The sequence below is a fragment of the Momordica charantia genome (genome assembly GCF_013281855.1).
Source record: "Momordica charantia cultivar OHB3-1 chromosome 3 unlocalized genomic scaffold, Mcharantia_2.0 BLBB01000003.1, whole genome shotgun sequence".
NCBI lineage: Eukaryota > Viridiplantae > Streptophyta > Magnoliopsida > Cucurbitales > Cucurbitaceae > Momordica > Momordica charantia.
This window is the reverse complement of record NW_028275161.1, coordinates 1,660,674-1,675,396: the sequence shown is the minus strand read 5'-3', so window position 1 is coordinate 1,675,396 and position 14,723 is coordinate 1,660,674. Positions and strand designations below refer to the sequence as shown.

At 29.4% G+C, this 14,723-nt stretch overlaps 1 protein-coding gene across 1 annotated transcript; it reads left to right on the top strand.

Moving 5' to 3' along the window:
• Positions 1 to 6,761: 6,761 nt before the first annotated feature.
• On the top strand, positions 6,762 to 13,853 carry LOC111018939 (laccase-4). The gene is made up of 6 exons (XM_022295206.2): positions 6,762 to 6,916; positions 8,208 to 8,359; positions 10,808 to 11,052; positions 11,169 to 11,297; positions 11,717 to 12,637; positions 13,347 to 13,853. Exons 1-6 carry the CDS (start codon positions 6,794 to 6,796, stop codon positions 13,475 to 13,477), a joined length of 1,701 nt encoding a protein of 566 aa, XP_022150898.2. The 5' UTR covers positions 6,762 to 6,793; the 3' UTR covers positions 13,478 to 13,853.
• The last annotated feature ends 870 nt before the right edge of the window (positions 13,854 to 14,723 follow it).

Sequence of the window (14,723 nt, the reverse complement as noted above, 5' to 3'; positions counted from 1 at the left end):
CGAGAACGACTGTCTACAAGGGTATGTACTCCACTAGTGACTGATCCGGGAATCATAGGTCTAACGACACCAATTTTATCAGACCCGATTTTTACCCATTGATTCGTGATAGCGAGCCCAACTATTGAATCGACATCCCAAGCTCACTTCAACAAACTTACTCTGAAGATAGTGAGCTCAACCATTGAAAAAAAAATCACCATCTTGAGGATGGGGGAAATTGTTATGGGATAAATAAAAACGAGATTTGATAAATAGTAGAAGGTTGGGCCTAGATTGGTAGACGAGAAAGCCCAATTCTAAAAAACGACGAAATAAAGGTCAAGAACCCAAGTTGATTGGGCCGACCAAGGCTCGGCCCCGACCTCTACTCGGCACCAAGCAGTTCACACTGGTTATGTAATGTAGCCCAGCCGAAGTGGGCCGACGATTCCACGACTCCATCAACTATAGGCTTGACAAGCCCAACACGGAAGATCTCGAGGGAAAATTTGTGTAAATAACACAACAACCTAAACTTTAAAGGTATGCTCACAATACCCTCTACATCTTATACTCAACTTCTTCGATTCTAACTTAAGCATCGAAGCCCGTGTGGCAAGAGTCACGCTAGTCTTAGTGTCATTCTCTTTTGTGGGTTCATTGATCTCATAATTTTAAAAGATTGGTGTAAATTTGGCGAGATTCCAGAAGGCCGAATTCATGCATAACACTACCTCTCCACTAATATTTTAGATTTCCATCCCTTATTTCTTCCCTCTATTTCCCTCTTTCTCTCTTTACATAATTGGTTCTTTCTCTCTATTTTCCATTAACACATTCTTTCTTTGTTTTATCTTCCTTATTTTCTTCTCTCTTTCTCTCCGATGTAATTATGGATATTTTTCTTTCACTCTCTAAAATGTTCTTGAGATTTCTCTTTTCCTTCTTTCCTCTTTCTCTCTTTTCTCTAATTAACATTTTTCTTTTCTATTTCTTTTGAAACAAGCAGCCCCCACGCATTTTATTAACCAATAGCCTCCATGGTTTTGGTGACCTTCAGCAATCGGCGGCACGTGCATCAAAGCCGATGTGGGAGGTCGTTTTAATAAGTCATAGCTCTCTTAGTAACCTTATGATGATTTGAATCTCATCCTACAACTATAATGTGTTATATTCTAAAAAAAAGCAAAAACAATAATTATTATTATTATTTTTGGAAGAAATCTACGTGATGATATCCGAAAGATCGAGCTAAGTCGAGCGAGCTTGGCAAGGAGACCTGCAAATAACGAAAAGATGCTTCGACCCTCAAGTCAGTTGTAAGTTTGAATCTCTAAGTCGATTTTAGATAGATCAATTGCATATTTGCTTGGTTGAAATGAGAGTGTACTTATAGGAGTTCATATGGGAATTCCTATTATGAGAATTAAGGTGAGGATCGCGGCATGATCCTGACAGTTATTAACTCTGTTAAAATTACTCCCAAATATACGCGAGAGGAGGTGCTCTGGCTGGAAACTCAGGCTCACCAAGCTGTAGGAACCTCCTGCTGCGTGGCTAAGTTTAGACTGCCAACCTCCGCACATCAGTGACCCAAAGCCGACGTGGCATTTCTCGATTTTTTCCAACACTAACTTTTAAGAAAAGTTCACACCAACAAACCCTTATAAATTTCATCTTATTGATGAGTTGAGACTATAATCCAATAAAGTAGCATGATAAAAATAAAAAATAAAAAAAAAATTGAAGGTACAAAAAAATGAGTCGTGTAAATTTTTTCCTTAAAGATGAGGAATAGATTTTAATAAAATTTTAAAAACTTTTTAGGATTAAAATTATTATTAGTTCTATTTTCCACCGTTTTTGTATGAATCAAGTGTTTGGTTATGTTAGCTAGGATCGGGTGTACTTCACCCCAATACGGTTGCACCAAATCCTGCAACTGCCTTCTCTTACCGCCACCTACGTCTCGTTGAAACAAATCAACTTCCCAATTTAAAATATATTTTCAAGTTTCAGAATCTTTTATTAATAGTTTTTTATATTATATTATACCTTCTTCTAGGATTCTATTTTCTATCCATTTTATGTGTCATTAAATTAATGTTTTATCACTATATTTTAATATTGGAACATTCCACTTGAAATAAATGAATTTAAATAGATTTTGATGGTCTAACTTGTTGGGTTTTCTGTTAGATATTATATATCCGATTGTCTAAATATGTTTTAATATAATAATAATTTAATGATATCACCTTGTTTTTAGTTGATTTTAATAATTTTCGTAGAATGATGTGAAAGTTTTTTATACATTGAAGGTAAATTTGAGAATTGCAGGATCATTTCTTGACCTCTATAATTGATACAAACGTTGGAAGATAATTGATCTAATGTATGATTTAACTTAATAATCACTTTTCTTTTTGGAAAATAAACTTTTTTTTTGGCAAAGTAGAAAACCTAATCTTACATAATATTAGGTTTTAAGATCTCATTTAATTCCTTTTGACTTTAAGGTTTGTTCCATTTTTTGTTCTCGAAATTTTTAAATACCAATTATGGTTGTTGAATTGCTTATTTCATTTTATTTTAGTTCCTAAACTTTAGAGAAATAAACATATTGATCTTTATTTTTTATTTTTATTTTTTTAACAATTTGTTAATGTTGCTTGGAATATCTCTATATTAACATATTAATGTGAGCATGTACACAAACTACAAATGTTGGAAACGAGTATTAGGTAAATGAAAACATTAAATGGAAAAATGATACACCAAGGACCAAAACGGTTATATTTTTTTTTAATTCATGACTTAAAAAGATATTTTGAAAGTTTAAGGACAACTAAAAGTTTTTTTCTTTTTAAGTTTATAAATAAAACCAACCTTTTGAAAGTTTAGGGGTTGTTTGTTTTGTGAGATTTTGATGTTCGGCATCTTTAGATGTCCGAAATTTTAAACATCTTAATTAGGTATCTAACATCTTTAGATAACAACATTTGTTTTAAAAGAAAACTTATAATGATGTATGCGTATATTTGAATAGCTACGCCTGATTTATACTTGGGGTATCTTATAATTATATATTTTTCTAAGAAAGTTTTTACGAATATTTATGTAATTTTTACTGTTAACTTTTATGTCTTTAATAATTTGTATTTTCATGAATTTAATTTATACCAATTTTATATTTTATTTTTTAAAACAAATTAATTTGTATTAATTTGAGTCTTTTTTTCTATATATAAAATATCTAATATTAGCCATTCATCTCAATTTCAACTTGAACTTTCTTTTTTTTTTCAAAAGAAGCCAATTACATAATTGATAATATCTTGATTGGATTATATATATATATATATATATTCTAGTAGGGCCATTGGCTTATATTTATACATTATCAAGTTTAGAAAAAGAAAAAATCCAAAGGAATAATACTGATTTATGATATAATTTTTTTTTATCACGTCTCCGTGTGGAATTCATTCTTTGTTTTTTAGAATTTATACGGAATAACTAAACAAAAAACCAATTCCAATGGTACAGAAGGATGCATCTTAATTAAAATAAAGGGAAAAATGATTAATTACAAAAATATTGAAAAATAATTAGTTACAAAAATAGTGAAAAATAATTGGAAAGGGTGAAATAAAGAGAAGATTGCTCCTTATATGAAGAACTTCCATACTCCTTCCATTTTACATGGGATCCACATTTGAAACCATATTTATTCTACGTATTTCATCTTCTCTCTTAATTTAACCGTACATTCTCTCTCCTATCTATTACTCTTAATTCTTATATGATTATTTATTTTTTTAATTTTTTTATTTATTTCTTATTTACATCTTTCACTTCTCTTATTCTCAACTTTTATTTGCTAATTTTTTCTTTCTTTATTTTGTTTCCTTTTTTCCTCTTTCCTTGTTTTTTTTTACATCTTAATTTTCTTCTTTCAGCAGGACATATATATGCATTTATGACTTTTTGATCCGGATAAATATTTTAACTAGTTAAGTTATGCTAAGTTTACATTTGGTAGATTTGCTTTCTTTTGTTAATGTAACTATTATTTCACTTTTTTCTCTTTCTTCAAACCAATAAAATTTGTATTTAAGTAGTTTTATATCTTATTTTTTTATTGTCATTCGTAGATTTCTAAAATAAGAAAGAAGGTTTGTTTATTTTATTTTGATATTTTCATTTTGTTTGTAATTTTATTTTCAAATAGTTAAATAATTGTTTTGTATCATTTAATCAATATTATAATTAAATTTTATTTGTAACTTTATTTTTCAAATAAAAACAAAAATTTTAAAACTAGATACTTAAAAATACTTAAGAAGTAAATACAATGTATTTTATTTGTTACCTATTTTGTTATCCAACTTTTGTTTTAATATACGTATCAATATCAAATAATAAAACATGATTAATTAATTTACATATATTTAAAACTGAAAATTTTATTTTTTGAATTATATGTTATGGGCTAGCCATTTATTTCCATTTTATTGAATTAAATGTTATGGGCTAACCGTTTATATGAAACAAAATTTTCAGTTAAACTAAAGTTCAACAATGTTTTTGCTCAAAATGACAAAAAAAAACAAGTGTATTTTCATCAAATAATAAAATTCATAAAAATGAAAAAAATTAAACATAACATACTTTAAGATTCATTTCTTTCCGTGTGGATGAAGACATTAAAGTATTTTATGCATTCAAGAAAAAGTGAAAAAGATATAAAATGATTAGAATGGAATAGATAAAAAAAATAATAATAATAAAGAACCATAAAAATTAAAAATAGATTGAAAAGTCATACGTAATTTAAATGATGAAATACAAATAGTTGAAGTTCCAACCTTCTGTAAGAAAAATGAAAACTCTTAAGGGAGAAAATTAAGGAAATGAAAATTGAGAATAAGATAAGCAATTGAAGATATAAATAGTACTGAAATGAGAAATAGATTAAAAAAATAGATGAGAAATAGATTAAAAAATAAATAAAAATAAATAATCATGTATAAGAGTAATAAATAGGAGAGATAATGTAACATTAAATTAAGAGAGAGAAAGTAAATTACATGGAATAAATATTGTTTCTAAATATGTGGACTTCACGTAAAATATATTATATATTTTTTTCACTTTTTATAATAATAAAGATACTTTAGATGTGGCAACTTTTAAATGGAAGGAGCATGAAAGTTTTCTATTACGGGAGGATTAGAAATTTTCCAGAAGATTACACCTCAATTTCGATTAAAAATAAATTGAGATATTATATCATTAAATGTAAATGTAATATATAAATATATTTAATTCCATAGAGTTATTTAATACTTAATAAATACATTAATTTGTTTTAATTATAAAATTAAAAAATTGTTTCTTGTTCTTTATTTTTTATTGAAAAAGAAACGTAAGGTATCTAAAATTTTAAATTTAATATTAAATTAAATATTCAAATATTTTTATGCTATAAATATTTTTTAATATTATTCAATAAAACAATAGTTTTACCTGATGTTTTGGAAAAAAATGGAAAATGGGAACCACAGACCAGAAGTTTGATTTTATTGTTTCTAAAATTTCTATCCATTTTAAAAAACGTTTCTAAGAAAATGAAAACAAGAAACAGACATAGTTATCATCTGCTTAACGTTTCTAAGAACGAAAACGTTACTAAACGGGTCTTTACAAATCTCATATATTTCAAGAGGCCATCAAAAGCTCCTTTAGATGTCTCTCTGCATTGACATTCTGAGATATCGGAACATCTGTTCACAAAATGTGTTTGGATATATATCCTATATTCCTAAAAAACAAACGCAAGAATCTAAATAATGTATTTTGATTCTCACCCAATAAATGATCCCCTAATAACCAAAATAGTATAAATCTATACGTTCATGAACCAAAACAAGATTTAACCATTGAAGGTTCGCTTGGTAAAAAAAAAAAAAAATCGTTTGGTAACGTTCTCTTTTCTTATTTATCGTTTATAGTTTTATTAAGAAATCTAAGCATTTTACAACTATTTATGTTTCTTTGTTTATATTTTTTTAAACACATTTTTAAAATTATATAGAAATTTTAGAAAGTTCTCATTCCAATGTGTTTCAACATCAATAAAAATCAACCATTCTGGCATCTATGGGGTTGAGAGTCATGAATTATATTTTTCTTTATTAAAAAAAGAGGAATTAGGAACGTTAGGACTCGCTTGATAACGTTCCTATTTATTGTTTCTCATTTCCAAATTTTATTAAGAAAACTAAACATTTTGTAACTAATTATATTTCTTGTTTCTCATTTTTTGGAAACATTCTCAAAATTGTATAGAAATGTTGAGAACAGTCAACACAAATTTATTGTTACTTTGTTTCCATTTCCAATTTGTTACAAAACATATATATAAATGGTGTTTGGTCATGTTTGAACTCATGAGTGTTGGGGACATGCAATTATATTTTTAATAAATAAACAGAAACTTTACCGAACCACTCTTAACAAACCAATCCTAAATTACTAATACTTTAATTTATCTCTCCTCCATACTGTTCCTTCTTTAGGTACCCAATTGGTGCATCTTTAAAATTTGAAAGAGAGAGAGAGAGAAAAAAAAAGGCTTAGGTGTTGAGAATTCCTTTGGGCAATCTAACTAATGCAATGACATCGTAACGAAACCTATTCAATTCAACTGCCCAAAAAATTGTTTATATATTCATAGTTTGATCCATCGTTCTCGTATCCATCGATCTCTCTTCCGCCGCTACAGTTAAATATAGAGAAGCAGAAGATGGCGGTGCCGGTGCCGGGGCTGCGCTTCTTCAGAGGCTTAGCGGCGGCGCTGCTGCTGGCCGCTTCTTGTTTCTTGTCGCCGGCGCCGGTGGAATGCCTCGTCCGTCATTACAAGTTCAATGTAAGATATAATATAGTTAGCTTTATAATTCATAAACTTAATCCTACTTAATTTTAGTTTTAATTTGAATTCAAATTAAATATTCAAAACTTTTATGTTATATTTTATTGCGTATTTCAACAATAAAATAATACATTTATCTTATGTTTTGGAAAAAATAGAAGTGGGAATAATAAATAATAAATAAGAAATTTGATTATTTGTTGTTTCTAAAATTTCGCCCAATTTTGAAAACACTTTTTAAAAAATAAGTAACGAGAAATAAGAACGGTTACCAAACTCTAAAACCAATACTTTCGATGTTGTAGCTATATCAGTCTTTGTACTTTAAAATGTTTCTAATTTAGTTATATGTCTCTCTACTTTTAATTTTGTGTTTCACAAGTCATATTGTTAACACTCTAATGATTCAATGATTACGTGTGTCATGCTGTCTAAGCTAATTCTATCCATCTAATCACAAGCAAATATATAGGTGTTTGGTGATGTAATAGTTAAAATAAAGAATTAGTTAATAATAGACACAAAATTTGAAGTTAAGGAATTTATCAAAAACCTTTTACAAATTAGATAAAATAATTTTGAAATTTTAAAGACGTCTTAGAAACGTTTTTAAAGTACATAATGGCTTATTGAAAGTTCAGGGACCAAACTTATAATTTAATTTTTTTTATTTGTTCTCTATTAAAAATATCGATTGATATATTTATTAGACAAATTTTAAATAAATTAATTAACATGATACAACACACGATTTAAGTAAATCAACGTGCAATATGTCACATTGAACGTTAATATTTGTTAACGGTATTAACAAATATGAAGCATGAGAATTTAAACTTCTAATCTAAATGTCATTTACCGTTGAATTATGTTCATTAATTAAATTAATAAAAAATATTTGTATGGAAGTTTTAACTCATTTTTAAAATACAATTTTACAAAATATACATGGAAACATAATATTTTTTTTCTTTTTTTTAGTTCAACAACATATGGAGTGATAATTCGAATCTCCGACTTTTTGGTTGATAATAAGAAGTTGGATTGGTATTTGGTTCGTCTTGTTGTCGCACAATTGGGTATTTTGTAAAAAAATAATTTCAATATCAATTTTATTTTTCATAAAATGAATGGATTTACCATTAATTTTAATAAAAAATAAATTTAATACAATCAACTTCTACCTATACAATTCAAGTATATTATTTGTATATTTAAATAATTAAAGTATCTTTATTCACTCTAAAACATTATAGATTCAAATTCTCACCTCTATAATTTACAACAGGTGGTGATGAAGAAAGTTACCAGGCTTTGTTCAAGTAAGTCCATAGTTACTGTAAATGGGAAGTTCCCGGGTCCCACCATTTATGCCAGAGAAGACGACACCGTTTTGGTCAAAGTCGTCAACCATGTCCCATATAACGTTAGCATCCATTGGTCAGCCTCTCTCAATTGAATATTTCAATCAATCTTAGTATAAATAATCGGTTAAGACATCTATTCTATACGCTACATTTATTATACTCAAAAGAAAAAAAAATATTAAAAAAAAAATGAAAAAGGCACCTTTCATTTGAGTTATTTTTTAAAGTATTAAATTTGCTCTTAGCTTAATTTTAATTTTAAGTTTAAGTTATTATTATGTAATTAATAATTTTGAATTACTATTGCAAAAAATTACCTGTTAAAATTGACCAATTTTATTTTGATGAATTGACAGTGTCGAATTGAGGATTTTTCCGAATAAAAACATGATGTTATTTTAGTGTATTTTACATATATTTTAGTTTGAGTTTTGATTTTGAATTCTCTCTTTTAAACTTTTTGATATATATGAAAATATATAATTATTTTATGTTATTTATTTAAATACTTCTAATATAAATTTAGCTCAATTGATTAATTATGATATTTATCTCCAATAAAAGATCATTGATTCGAATCTCTATATTAAAAAAAAATAATTCAAACAAAATTAACTAAAACTTTATTTGTATTAAAATTGATTCAAATTTTCCTATTTGAATTACTAACTTCCAACTAATCCTATCTTCCTACCAACTAAACTTAATTGAGTTGAAGTCTTCAATTTCATAAATTTTTTAATTTAGCTGGACCTCAAAATTTATCCATAAAATTAACAAAATATATAGATTAAAAAAAAAAACACACACACAAAACAAAATATAGCCTGTTCTTGTGTTACATGCTTCATGTCTCAGAGGTTGTAATAATATCAATTCTAAAAATTTTGATGGGTCGTTGTTACTCGGGTCTTAAACATTCATGGCAAATAATTACCACTTTATAACTATAATATTAGTCGGTTGATTTTACAAATATGATAAAATTCGTTTTTTTTATTTCAATTTTGTCATTGTTACTGATATACTTCATATCACTGATATAGTTGATATTAGGTATATATATCAATACGATTGGTATAAACAGTTTTTCCATTTCTTTCGTTTGGGCTAGGCCTCCATTTTTTATTATATTTGTAATCATAAAATTTATTGTTATATTTACAATTAATTATTGATTTATTGCTATAACTGTGCTCAAATAATAATTTATAAAACTATATTTTGCTAGCTTCATCAAATGGCAAGGCTTTTTTTTTCTTTTTTCTTTTTTACAAATATTTTATTTTTAATTCTTTTAAACAAATGAATTTGTTTACTTACAAGTTTTTTTTTTCTAGAAATATTTTTACACGTTTTGGCCAAATTTTAAGAGTTAAAAAATATATATATGGTTTTAAAATTTTGTCCTAGAATCAGAAAGCTTATTTTTGTTATTATTTTTTTTTTAGTAAACAGAAAGCTTATTAATTAGGTGGAAATCAAAACAAAAACAACAAGTTTACATATAGTTTTTGTATTTTCAGAAAAAAAGAAAAGAAAAGCAGAGTAATTATTAAACATGTATAAGATTTTTATTTTCTTTTTTCAAAATAATTGACTGGAAAATTAGTAACATATTGTATCTCTTTTTATTTTTTTAGTACAACATGTGGGGTGGAGATCGAACTCACAATCTATTGGTTGATACTTTGACATGTGTAATTTTCATAAAACGATCATATTAATTATAATAGATTACTGCCAACTTAATCATGAGATTCGATCAGGAGGTCGTGAGTTTGAATTCTCCATATCTCAATAGGAATTGAATTCGCACATTTTTACAACCTCATGATTTAGACTACTAATGTTTTTTTTTTTTTTAATTTGTAAACTTCAATAAGATTATCTAAATATAAACTATCATTAATGAGGACAAGTTTAAAATTTTAAGTTAAACAAATCTGATCTTTGTGATTTATGTTAATTTTCATTTTAACTCATACGGTTTCAAAACTTTCTATCATTATTTAGTGACAATTTGTAAAGTCTACCCGCCTTTGGGGACCAAATTGAAAGTTTAAAATCATAAGAACTAAATTTCAGTTGATCCAAATTATAGGGATAAAATTTATAATTTAACTAAAGTTTTAAAATTATATAAATATGGTTAAAAATCATTTTTTTTTCATTTTTATACTTTCATTGAAGTAACGATTTAGCCCCTAAAATTTAGTTGGTAAACAATTTAGTCAATGTACTTTTAAATTTGTAACAGTTTAGCCTTTATACTTTATTTAGGTCTCTATCGTGACAAATGTTGTTAAAATCTAATGGAGTTTCTAAATATGTAGGTTGATAAAATGTTGAGAGACAAACGTTTATAAATTACAAAGAGTAAATTGTTACCTAACCTAAGTTGAAACTTAACTTTGGAAAAGATCTTTTTCGTTAGAAATTAAAATTTATGAAATAAATCGTAATAAAAATGTAGAAAAAAAGATAATACTTGGCTCTTTTGAACGGTCTGGTCACACAGGCATGGCATTAGACAGCTGAGAACGGGATGGGCAGATGGGCCAGCCTATATAACGCAGTGCCCAATCCAACGCGGGCAAAGCTATACTTACAACTTCACCATCACCGGCCAGAGAGGGACTCTTCTGTGGCACGCCCATATTCTTTGGCTCAGAGCCACTCTCTACGGCGCAATCGTCATTTTGCCCAAGCTCGGCGTCCCTTACCCATTCCCCACGCCCCATAAGGAACTCGTTCTCGTATTAGGTACTCGCCCTTTTTAATTGAGCTTATTTCCACCCTTTTCGGCTAATGCACTGTAGGTGTTTGTTGAATTGCCGCAACCAACTCTTTGTTATTGTTTTTGGTTGTTTTACTTTTAGGTGAGTGGTGGAAGTCTGATGTTGAAGCTGTTATTAATGAGGCTACTAAGTCTGGTTTGGCTCCTAATGTCTCTGATGCTCACACCATCAATGGCCATCCTGGGCCTGTCCATGGTTGTCTCACACGAGGTAAATGTAGGCATTATTAGCAAATTCAGGAGCATGGGTTTGTCTGTTTGAGGTAATGGTGTTTTCATTTAGCATAAAGAAGTTAGGGATTCTTCATCATAGTGTTCAAAATTCTGCGAAATTCAAAAGCTTAAGTTGATAAGTTTCATTATATTAAATCTTATATATACATATAATTAACACTCTCTCTTGTTTGTGAGTTTAGAAATTAGCATGAGCATAACATTGTTAGGGTAGGGTTTGAACATAGGACCTCTCTGATACCATGTTGAACTAATACTAAAGCCAAAAGTTAAAGCTAATAGTTTAGGATATATTTAATCTCACTTAAAATGAAGATTTGCCGCATAGCTGTTAATGAGGCATCGGCAATTTTGACACTCCTAATATATGATTAAGGACATATTTGGTTTTCACAGGATTCTCCGTGCCAGTACAACCTGGTAAAACATATTTGTTGCGAATCATCAATGCTGCACTGAATGAAGAGCTCTTCTTCAAGATTGCTGGGCACAAGCTCACTGTGGTCGAAGTCGATGCCGCATACACAAAACCCTTCAGCACCGACACCATCCTCATAGCACCGGGCCAAACCACAAACGCCCTTTTGACAGCCAACCTTGAGAGCGGCAAGTATGCGGTTTCGGCATCAACTTTTATGGACACCCCCATTGTTGCGGTTGATAATGTGACTGCCACTGCCACTCTACATTACTCAGGCACACTTTCTACTACCCCTACCAGCTTCACTGGCCTGCCTCCTCAAAACGCCACCCCCATTGCAACAAAGTTCACAAACTCCCTCCGCAGCTTGAACTCAAAACATTATCCAGCGAGAGTCCCATTAGAAGTTGATCATTCTTTGCTCTTCACAGTTGGCCTCGGAGTTAATCCTTGTAAATCATGCTCGAGTGGCAACCAAGTGGTGGCTGATATAAACAATGTGACATTTGTTATGCCTTCCATTTCACTTCTTCAAGCTCATTACTTCAAAATTAATGGTGTCTTTACTGATGACTTTCCTGCAAATCCACCAATAAGATACAACTATACGGGAAAGCAGCCGAGTAACTTGCAGACGACAAAGGGGACTAGGCTTTACAGACTACCTTATAACTCTACGGTTCAATTGGTGTTACAAGATACTGCTATGATAGCTCCAGAAAACCATCCAGTTCATCTTCATGGTTTCAACTTCTTTGTTGTTGGAAGTGGCTTAGGGAACTTCAATCCCAAGAAAGATCCCAAGAAATTCAATCTTATTGACCCTGTGGAGAGAAATACAATTGGGGTTCCTTCTGGGGGATGGGTTGCTATCAGATTCCGGGCTGATAATCCAGGTAACACCTTTACTTTGCTGGAAACTAGAGGCAATTTTATGAACGCAAAGTATAAATTTAGTCTTCAATATTTTTGTTTTTTTCTTTTTAGTTTCATTCTAAACCTTTTAAAAGTTTCGATTTTTATACTTTAGTGTCACAAGATGTTAAAGTTAATAGACAAAGTGATTATGCAGCATCATCAAAAGACATTATATTAACTAACATGTTTTATCAAATATGGCTTATTTTTATATAGAATGTACTCATTTGAAGCGTGATAGGATTGCTAATAGGATACAATTGAGGATATTATTAGAGTATTAAGGGTATATTAGAAATTGGTTAGGAAAGTTGTTAGGAGGTTTGGTTATAAATAGAGTGAGTGAGGAGTGAGATAGGCAATAGGTGAGTATGGTTTACGCTTGAGTAAGAATACTCAAGAGAGGGGAGGGTCCAAGTACGTAGAATTACTTGGGAGTTTTTGTAGTTCTTATATCTTTTATATTTCAATATATTTCTAGTTTGAGTTCTATCATACTAACAACTAACTACCTCATCGGAATATCATTTTGAAATTCAAAATTCAACCGTCATCTTTCTTTCAATGTTTAATGACGGGAAAGACTTGAAGGAAAATGATTGGGAAAATGCTACAAAACTTAAAATCTATTGATTGACATGAACATGTCATGAAATTTGTGGGGTTTTTGTTGCTTCATATTGGCAGGGGTTTGGTTTATGCATTGCCATTTGGAAGTGCACACCACATGGGGACTGAAGATGGCATTTCTAGTGGACAATGGCAAAGGGCCAGAGGAGTCTCTTCTTCCTCCTCCAAATGACCTTCCCAACTGTTAGGTATGCAGAAGAAATCTGGAAATGAAACTGAAGTGTACTATATCAGATTCAGAGCTGTGTCTCAAGACCAACAGTTCTGATAGGGCCAACAGAAAGCAGATGCTTATTTCAAGCCAAGGTTGAGATTCTTTCAAAGCTTGTTGGGTTCTCATTTGTTATTTTGGCTTGCGGGTGATTCAATTGTGAATGAGTCTATGCTACAATGGAGATTTTGCTCCTTTTATTTTTTATTTTTCCTTTTGGTAGGTAAATTTAAATTTGTAAACTATAGGATTGATTGTTGTATAAAGTCCTGAGTGACTTTTCTTGACAATTATCTTTATTTCATACATTCTTTTTATCTGCAATTTATTTGAAACAACGTGCATCTCAAGTATGTCATGAGCGTGATCTTTTGAGCCTTTTAGAGACTTTAGGACGAGAAAAGAAGAATACAGGACGATGGTGGAGGAGGTTTTGTTGTATCACCTTTTTGGAATAAGGGCAAAACTCTTTGGGAGGCAGGATATTTTTGCAATTTTGTGGGGTATAGAGAGTTAGAGTAGCTACCTAAGAATAAGATTTAATACTTCTTTGTGATCTCGATTACCAAGAATTTATGTAATTATCAATTAGAAAGAGATCAAACACACCTTGGAGAGTGATGGTAGAATGAGTGATTTTGAAAAAAAAAAGATTTAAGTATAATTAATTTTTCAAAATCACCATCTAAGTGACGCCTTACAAAAGATTTTAAACTTTTTTAAAATCAAACTTCTAATTTTCAAACATGGTTTATGGAAAGGAAAGACTCTCAAACACACCCTTAAAATCATTAAAATTAAATACACCAGTCTAACAAAATTAGTTACTGAAATTTGAAAAGGTAATTGATTGATTTTTTTTTTTTAAAAAAATCAAATAAGAAACTGATTATTATTATTATTTTTTTAATTTTAAAAACCACTAATAAAAATAATTCATATTTGCTTCCAAAATACCACTACAAGTTCAACAGTATAAAAAAGCTATGGGAGAAGGAGCACCATGCGAATAAAATACAGCCACTTTCAAAACCATTAAGGACCCGTTTGCAAATTAGTGTTATACTTGTAAGGCATAAGTAAACTACTAGACTATATAGAGACTAAATTTACATAAATAGATTAATGTTCGAGATTTTATACTTTTGTCTTAAAATGGTTAAGATAGAACCCCTCTAGAATTTTACAAATTTACCCTCTTAAATATATATTTAATAAACAAT